This window comes from Sorghum bicolor, chromosome 5, assembly GCF_000003195.3.
Source record: "Sorghum bicolor cultivar BTx623 chromosome 5, Sorghum_bicolor_NCBIv3, whole genome shotgun sequence".
In the NCBI taxonomy this organism is placed as follows: domain Eukaryota; kingdom Viridiplantae; phylum Streptophyta; class Magnoliopsida; order Poales; family Poaceae; genus Sorghum; species Sorghum bicolor.
In genome coordinates this window covers 26,032,272-26,041,301 of record NC_012874.2, presented here as the reverse complement: position 1 = coordinate 26,041,301, position 9,030 = coordinate 26,032,272, and the positions used below count along the sequence as shown (strand labels likewise).

At 42.7% G+C, this 9,030-nt stretch overlaps 1 protein-coding gene across 1 annotated transcript; it reads right to left on the bottom strand.

The window, feature by feature from the left end:
* LOC110435911 lies at positions 4,424–5,636 on the bottom strand. The gene is made up of 2 exons (XM_021462015.1): positions 4,789–5,636; positions 4,424–4,679 (listed from the first exon to the last, which is right to left on the bottom strand). The coding sequence occupies exons 1-2, from the start codon at positions 5,634–5,636 to the stop codon at positions 4,655–4,657; spliced, it is 873 nt and encodes a 290-aa protein (XP_021317690.1). The 3' UTR covers positions 4,424–4,654.

Genomic DNA, 9,030 nt, shown 5'->3' with positions numbered 1-9,030 from the left:
ATGAGTGAACGTGCAAATGAAATCTTGATTTAACCACATGATAAGCTCCTAAGGGTCTACACAGCTTGACCACATTCAATGCTCATAAGCAGTAAATAGTAAATGTGTGGCTCAAAATCTAGCAAGCATGTATATATGGCTGTGGTAGGAATTTAAGCTCTCATCATACAGGAACTCATCATGCAACATTTTAAAGATTTTCAAAGATAAAACTCTCCATAATTCTAGCATCTCTAGGAACAGATAAACAGCAGCTCAACCTTCCCATATCGTATCCGTTAACAACTTAGACTTCAGATCAAGTTTTCATCCCACAAGTTTAGGTCTAGGGCAAGCTTTAAATTATAACAGTTATATCTAAACTTGAGAGAGAACTTAAAATTTGCAAATTAGGCAGAGCAACTATTTATCATATCCATGCTTAAGTTTTATTTAGATACAGATTAGCATAGCCACTTTATTTATTTATTAAACACACTAAGCAAAAGACATATATAAGCATAAAATCTTTATTTGGTTTTCCCATAGTTTATGTGTATTTTAATATTCTAAAATAATATAAGTATAAAGATATATAGAAATACTTATCGGGATAAATGGGGGCCTACTCTTCCATCTCTGGTGCTCGCCGGAGATGGAACGGAAAGGACTTGCGCAACAGGATGTGTTTTTTCCTTCTCAAGAGAACCGAGAGAGTGCGGGTCCTTTTATAGGCAAGCAGAAGGAGGAAGATCAGGCGCGGAACAGAAAGGTCCCGACTCTTTGCGGTGGAGGAGACAGAAACGGACAGGAGTTACCAGAAACTCCTCTCAATCAAGACCATGAAGACAGGAGTTACGGGAGTTACCAGAAACTCCTCTCAATGAAAACCATGAAGGCAGGAGTTACGGGAGTTACCATAAACTCCTCTCAATGAAAACCATGAAGGCAGGAGTTTCGGGAGTTACCAGCAACTCCTCTCAATCATGATCATGAAGGCAGGAGTTACAAGATTAAGGCCTCGCCCGCCCGCCCGTCCGCTCGCTCGCTGCCTGCCTGCCTCGCCACGCCACACCATGCCGTCTCTCGGTTAAATTCCCATACGGTACAAAACAAATTACTGCACACGTAAGGACCATAGAGTTTAATAGATATTATTAAATTAATGGTCTAGGCCCATAATATCCAACAATCCCCACCAAACTCTAGGGTACACAATTTTGAAGTTCTCAAATACCACATTCCTTTTATATACCAGTGTTTCGATGGAGACTGTTAAGTTGAACATCCATCTAGAAGACTAGCTACACTCAGCCACAACTGAACAATGGACAGAACCTTGAATTGACAGTTTTGTGTGAGATGAGTTTCGCAAAGCCTCTTAACTGATACTAGGCTGCCAAGTGCCTTCCCTCTGTTTGAAGCATATAAGTCACACTTCGGGGCCTTTTCATGAGCATCTAGAGAATACCCACATCTCATAGATTGTGACTAGCAATCGAGCTCATATAGGTGTGTTCCTTATAGGATGTTCTGTAGGACAACATCCCCGCTATACAAAGCCGCTCGGATCACATTAAGAACTTAGTCAACCTGCCTTACAGTACTGGAGAGACGGTGCATCTCCAACGAGCTGAGTTATAGTCTAAGGGGTCTCTCCCTCAGTCAGTCAACAGCTTGTTCCACCATCCTAATTCATGGGATCTCCAATCACATAGGACAGGTTACTACTGTTGCTGGCTCTACATGGGTCTCAAACCCAGCTCCCTCGACGCGCCTTCTATCACATTTCGTGACAGACCCTTAGTGAATTGATCTGCCAGATTGTTTGATGTATGGACATAGTCCAAGCTAATTACTCCGGAGTTTCTGAATTTTCTGACAGTCTTCAAACGCCGTTTCACATGCTTTGTGGACTTCATGTTATCCTTAGAACTGTTTACCTTTGTAATCACAGTTTGGTTATCACAGTTCATAGAAATTGTCGGGATTGGTTTCTCAACAATCGGCAAGTCCATGAGGAGATCTCGAAGCCACTCAGCCTCAACGCTAGCAGTATCCAATGCGGTCAGTTCTGCTTCCATTGTAGACTTCGTTAAGATAGTCTGCTTGCAAGACTTCCAAGAAACAGCACCACCCCCAAATAGGAACACATATCCACTCGTAGCATAAAGCTGATCTGCATCAGAAATCCAATTAGCATCACAATAACCCTCTAGTACCCTTGGGTACCCAGAAAAGTAAATGCCATAACTCATTGTCCCTTTCAAGTAGCGCAACACTCTTTCAAGAGCGTTCCAGTGAGTATCTCCCGGATTTGACACAAACCGGCTCAATTTGCTCACAGCAAATGAGATATCAGGCCTGGTTGCGCTAGCTAGGTACATGAGAGAGCCAATTATCTGTGAATATCTCAATTGGTCTCTTGCAATTCTGTGATTCTTTCTCAAACGAACGCTTGGATCATACGGGGTAGGAGCAGGCGTACACTCACTATACCCAAATCGGTTCAAGACCTTTTCCACATAGTGGGACTGCATAAGAGTTACCCAACCATTTCCTTCCTCCCGTGAAAGCTTAATGTTAACAATGACATCAGCCTCACCCAAGTCTTTCATCTCAAAATTGTTTGACAAAAATTCTTTTACTTCTTTGATCACCTTTAAATTGTTGCCAAATATTAATATATCATCCACATATAAGCACAGTATCACACCATCACCACCACCAAACCGATAGTATACACATTTATCAGCTTCATTCACAGCAAAGCCGGCTGATGTTAAAGTTTTGTCAAACTTCTCATGCCACTGCTTTGGGGCTTGCTTTAGGCCGTACAAGGACTTCAATAACTTACAAACCTTACCCTCCTGACCATTTGCAATGAACCCATCAGGCTGATCCATGTAGATCTCTTCCTCAAGCTCTCCATTTAGGAAAGCTGTCTTAACATCCATCTGATGAATGAGAAAACCATGTGAGGCAGCCAGGGATAGCAACACACGAATGGTCGTAAGTCGGGCAACAGGTGAGTAAGTGTCAAAATAATCTTCACCTTCCTTTTGGGTATATCCCTTAGCAACAAGCCTAGCCTTGTACTTCTCAATTGTACCATCAGGCCTCAGCTTCTTTTTAAACACCCATTTGCAGCCCACAGGCTTGCAACCAAATGGACGGTCAACCACTTCCCACGTCCCATTGGACATAATAGAATCCATCTCACTTTGCACTGCCTCTTTCCACATATCAGAATCAGAAGAGGAATATGCCTCAGAAATGGTTGTGGGAGTGTCATCCACGAGGTATATAATAAAGTCTTCTCCAAAGGATTTAGCAACTCTTTGCCTCTTACTTCTTCGAGTGACAGTATTATCAGCCTCCTCAGAATTTTGCTCAAGCTCATGGGTGTTGTCATCAGCGTGTATATTTGAATCATGAGATTCAGGAACAGAGTCATGACTAGACACGCTAGGTGCACCTATTTTCATAGGAAATTCATTCTCAAAGAACGTGGCATCTCTAGACTCCATGACCGTCCCAACAGCCATATCAGGAGCATTAGAGTTTATTATTAAAAACCGATAGCCCACACTATGAATGGCATAGTCGAGAAAAACACAATCTACAGTTTTCGGTCCAATCTTTCGCTTTTTGTTTATTGGCACGTTCACCTTGGCCAAACAACCCCAAACGTGAAGATAAGAAATATTTAATCTCTTTTTCTCCCATTCCTCAAATGGAGTAATTTCTTTGTTCTTCGTGGGCACTCTATTTAGGACATGATTCGCAGTTAGAATTGCCTCATCCCACCATTCCTTAGATAAACCAGCAGTCTCCAACATGGCATTCACCAAATCAGTTAGAGTGCGGTTCTTTCTCTCAGCAATTCCATTGGATTGAGGTGAATATGGAGGTGTCCTCTCATGGATTATACCGTGCACCGCGCAGAACGCAGAAAATTCAGTAGAGAAATATTCTCCCCCGCAATCGGACCTCAACCGTTTGATTTTCTTCTCAAGTTGATTCTCAACCTCAGCTTTAAAGGTTTTAAAATATTGCAACGCCTCATCTTTTGTTTTAATTAGGTACACATAACAGTGTCGCGTGCAATCATCTATGAACGTTATGAAATATCTCTTACCACCTTTTGTTAAAATTCCGTTCATTTCACAAATATCGGAATGGATGAGTTCAAGTGGTGCCAACTCTCTCGCCACAGCAGCCTTGTGAGGCTTGCGAGGTTGTTTTGCCTCAACGCATGTATGGCACTTTGAATTTTTGGAAACATCAAATTTAGGAATTAAATTTAAATTAGCTAAGCGAGACATGCAGCCAAAATTAATATGACATAATCGAGAATGCCAAACATTCATCTCAACATTAACGTTATTAACCACATTGTTCACGGCAAGAGGTAAACTGTCATCTAGCGACAAGCGGAACAAGCCTCCGCTTTCATAGCCTTTTCCAACAAAGGTTCCATACTTTGACATTACACATTTATTAGACTCAAATTCAAGTTTAAAGCCATCACGACATAGCAAAGAGCCACTAATCAGATTTTTCCTTATGGAGGGGACATGATGCACGTTCTTGAGTTGCACGGTCTTCCCCGAAGTAAGCTTCAGATCCACCGTACCAACACCATGAACACCAGCACGCGCACCATTCCCCATCAGCAAGGCTCCACTCCTCCCGACCTGGTAACAGGAAAACAAGGACTTATCAGCACACACATGTATATTTGCACCTGTATCAACCCACCAATCAGGTGAGGAACAAACTGAAAATGCAGATAAATTGCCATACCCAGAAGCACCTGCATCAGTCTCAATGGTGTTAGCTGTCTTCGCCTTTGGTGGGGGCTTCCATTTAGCCTCAGGACACTCTCTGGAGAAGTGCCCATTGTTCCCACAGGTGAAGCAAGTCATCTTCGCCTTGTCAAATCCCATCTTCTTGTTATTACCTTTCTTGAAGGAAGTAGTGGATTTCTGCTTAAGCTCCTGCTGGGGCTTCTTCCTCTGTGGTTTAGGACGAAACTTTTGCACCACATGTGCACTAGTAGTCGCCTCACCGTTCCCGCCCTTTCCCTTCCCCTTGACATCCTTTGCTCTAGCCTTGTCCTCGACATCAAGACTGCCAACAAGTTCAGCAATACTAAACTGTTGCCTCTTGTGCTTCAAGGTAGTAGCAAAATCAGTCCAGGAATGTGGCAGCTTAGCAATAATGCAGCCTGCCACAAACCTGTCAGGGAGAGGACATCCGTACAGCTCTAATTCTTTCACCAGTCCCTGTACCTCATGAGCCTGTTCGACTACAGAACGGTTATCAACCATCTTGTAGTCATGGAACTGCTCCATGATATACAGCTCAGAACCAGCGTCAGAAAGACCGTACCGGGTCTCAAGAGCCTCCCACACAGCTCTGCCTGACGGGAGTGGTATGTAGGCATCAACCAGCGAATCATGGATGATGCTCAACAGTGCAGCCTTGCACATAGTCTCAGCATGTCGCCATGCCTCCTCATCCTGCTCGGATCTCACACCGGCAGGCTGCTCCTGGAGCACATGACCACAGCGCATGGCTGACAACCACAGAAGGGCTTTCTCACGCCACCTCTTGTAGTGTGTGCCCTCAAATGGCGTAGGCTTTAGCATGCCCGCAAAGCCAACAGATGAAAATGGCCTGAAATTACGTTTTTAGATTGTTGGAATATAAGACATTTTCATATTTATTTTAATCCATAAAAAGGACGCAATAAAAGGGATAATTACGACATGAATTATTTGAGAAAAACAATTCATGACAAAAATAAAAAGGATGACTATCAATTTGCAGAAGCAAATTAAGAAGACAGAACATACAACTAATATTATTTTATTTATGTGAATCATCATAGTTGTGCGCAAGGTATCCTCAATAACCGAAACAAAGATGAGTACAGAAATATATGGTACCAGTAAAATATTATTCACATGATCATCCAAGCAAAACATGTAGGATAATAGCAAAATGCTACCCAGGAACATCATGATATTAACAGTGAAATTAATAATAGGATGAAGGAGATTATACCCTGCGGCAGAACCGCTCGCACCGGGAAAAGTCATGGTGGTGTTTTGTCGTTGTAGTCGTCCCGCTCGATGCAGTGCAGAAAAGGTTGCCGTGTAGTCGCCACAGAATCACCAGCGAGTAGTCGTGTCGCCAACGACACTCCCCAAAAACGTAATCGCCCGTCCTCACCCGAGCAGATGAAGCGCATGACAGAGACGCGTTCCGGAGGCCTACTCTTCCATCTCTGGTGCTCGCCGGAGATGGAACGGAAAGGACTTGCGCAACAGGATGTGTTTTTTCCTTCTCAAGAGAACCGAGAGAGTGCGGGTCCTTTTATAGGCAAGCAGAAGGAGGAAGATCAGGCGCGGAACAGAAAGGTCCCGACTCTTTGCGGTGGAGGAGACAGAAACGGACAGTAGTTACCAGAAACTCCTCTCAATCAAGACCATGAAGACAGGAGTTACGGGAGTTACCAGAAACTCCTCTCAATGAAAACCATGAAGGCAGGAGTTACGGGAGTTACCATAAACTCCTCTCAATGAAAACCATGAAGGCAGGAGTTTCGGGAGTTACCAGCAACTCCTCTCAATCATGATCATGAAGGCAGGAGTTACAAGATTAAGGCCTCGCCCGCCCGCCCGTCCGCTCGCTCGCTGCCTGCCTGCCTCGCCACGCCACACCATGCCGTCTCTCGGTTAAATTCCCATACGGTACAAAACAAATTACTGCACACGTAAGGACCATAGAGTTTAATAGATATTATTAAATTAATGGTCTAGGCCCCTAATATCCAACACTCCTCACAAGTCATGTGAGAGTCGTAGATGTGCATAACTTCTTTCTTGTCTTCAGCTCTATCATCGAGCTTCTTCATGAGCAGGTCTAGCTTTGCAGACAGCATGTCTACCTCCTTCAGCTGATGCATACCTCCACCTCTCTTGCGTGTCTGGGTCCTCTCTTCATTCCAGCTTTGATTGGACGCCATCTTCTCCACAAGAGCTGTGGCTTGTGGTATAGTAAGTGATAAGAATGCTCCTCCAGTTGCAGCATCCATGGTCTCTCGGGCACTGTTGTTGAGCCCATGATAGAATGTCTGCATCAATAGCCAACTCTCCATTCCATGATGGGGACATTCTAGGTGTAGTCTTGAAAGCGCTCCCATGCTTCTGGAACAAATTCATCATTTTGTTGCTGAAAACTTGTAATCTTCCCACAGAGAGCATTGGTCTTGCCCATGGGAAAGAACTTAGCCAGGAAGTTTGTTGAGCAGAGTGCCCACGTAGTATTCTTCTCCTTTGTAGCGTAGAACCACTGCTTCGCTCTTCCTAACAGTGAGAATGGGAAGAGGCGAAGTAGTATAGCGTCTTTGGAAACTCCTGCTATGGTGAATGTGTTGCAAATCTCCAGGAAGTGTTGTAAATGAGCACTAGCATCTTCGTGTGCCTTCCCACAGAACTGGTTGGATTGCACCATGTTGATAAGTCCAGGCTTGAGCTCAAAGTTGCCATCGATCTCTGCAGCAGGTCCAGTGCGGATGTTGTCCGTAGTGGGAGCTGAGAACTCGCGGATCGATTTGTTCGCCATGGCTTCGAACTCTAAAGACAAGTTCCGGTGATCTTCTTGATTGGATGAAGCTTCTTCGTGAAGTGTTGATGATTTCTTTAGCTTGGCTCTCGTCTTCTTGAATAATGCTTCGGGATTGTCAACAAAATTTCATGGAAGATGTCTTCTATTCATACATTCCCCTGCATAAGATAAAATAGAAAAATATCGGGGTAAAACTGTATGAGAGAATAGATAAGCTCAAACATATTAGTGATGCGAATGATAACTCAAAATCTTTTATTCCATTCCTGATTGGTAATCAACCTTCCCCGGCAACGGCGCCAAAAATGCTTGTTGGGTATTCTTAACATCATTACTAAAAGTAGACTAAGTTCTAAATCTAGCAACGGTGCCAAAAATGCCAAACCTATCCCTCACACCACTTAAGCCAAGTTGTCATCCCTAGCATGACATGAGAGACGCGGTATTGAAATATGCAATTGCTCTTCTAAATAAATAATGAATGGGATCTGCAAGCGCACAGATTAATACCGATGCAGCATTTTAACTGGGAAGTATTCCAGGTATCGTTATTTATATTTTTACCACTGGGAAGGGATTAGCAATCATCACTATTGATTACAGAATAGAATATGAGATTGAGCATCTATCATTGCATGTATAATTGAGAACATTATATCTAACTCTTCATACAGGGATAAGTGTCACATAAAAGATATATGAAATAATAATAGTGACAAGGATAACTAATCTGATCTAGCCACATAATAAATATGATAAGCACCTCAATTAGATACTCTAGAAAGTCATTAGCATGGTATTAGAACGAACTACAAGAATATTCCCTAAGTTATTCTCAACTATATAGTCTAGCATTATCATAGTTAGTGCAAGCATACTTAGCAATCATTGTGAGACAAGACTACGCCCATGCATAGTGATATTAGCAAGGAATATGAGAAACATAGCAATCACTCCCCTGTAATAATGTTTTTCTACCAGCCCAATACACGAGAGGGGGACTATATAAGAATCAATGAAGCTGTCACTATCACGAACCACCCCACGATCTGGCATATTGGGTACAATCGCAGATAAATACGGTATAAGCACCACGCCTACACAATTTCTATCATTTACCCATGGATCCGATGGATAAACGCTATACGATCCTAAGCATGTATATAGATCGTATCTAACTAAGCTAAGTACATAACTATCATAAACTAAGAACAATATAATCTTGAATATAAGCAAGTAGAGCAAAGTCATAAGCAATATACTGAAGTAGAACAAAGTCATATTCATAATATTGAAGAACAAAGATAATTAGAAAGCAATTAGAAGCACAATTAGAGAATTAATAAGAATCCTCCTGACAGATCCGGAAACCAATCGAAGATTGACTCCTTCTAGTTCTAATCCTATGTA

Coding starts and splice junctions, on each gene's coding strand:
- LOC110435911 (XM_021462015.1), bottom strand. CDS start 5,636: ATGCTAAAGCCTACGCCATTTGAGGGCACACACTACAAGAGGTGGCGT. Junction 4,680..4,788: donor ACTGATGCAGGTGCTTCTGG/GTATGGCAATTT, acceptor TCCTGTTACCAG/GTCGGGAGGAGTGGAGCCTT.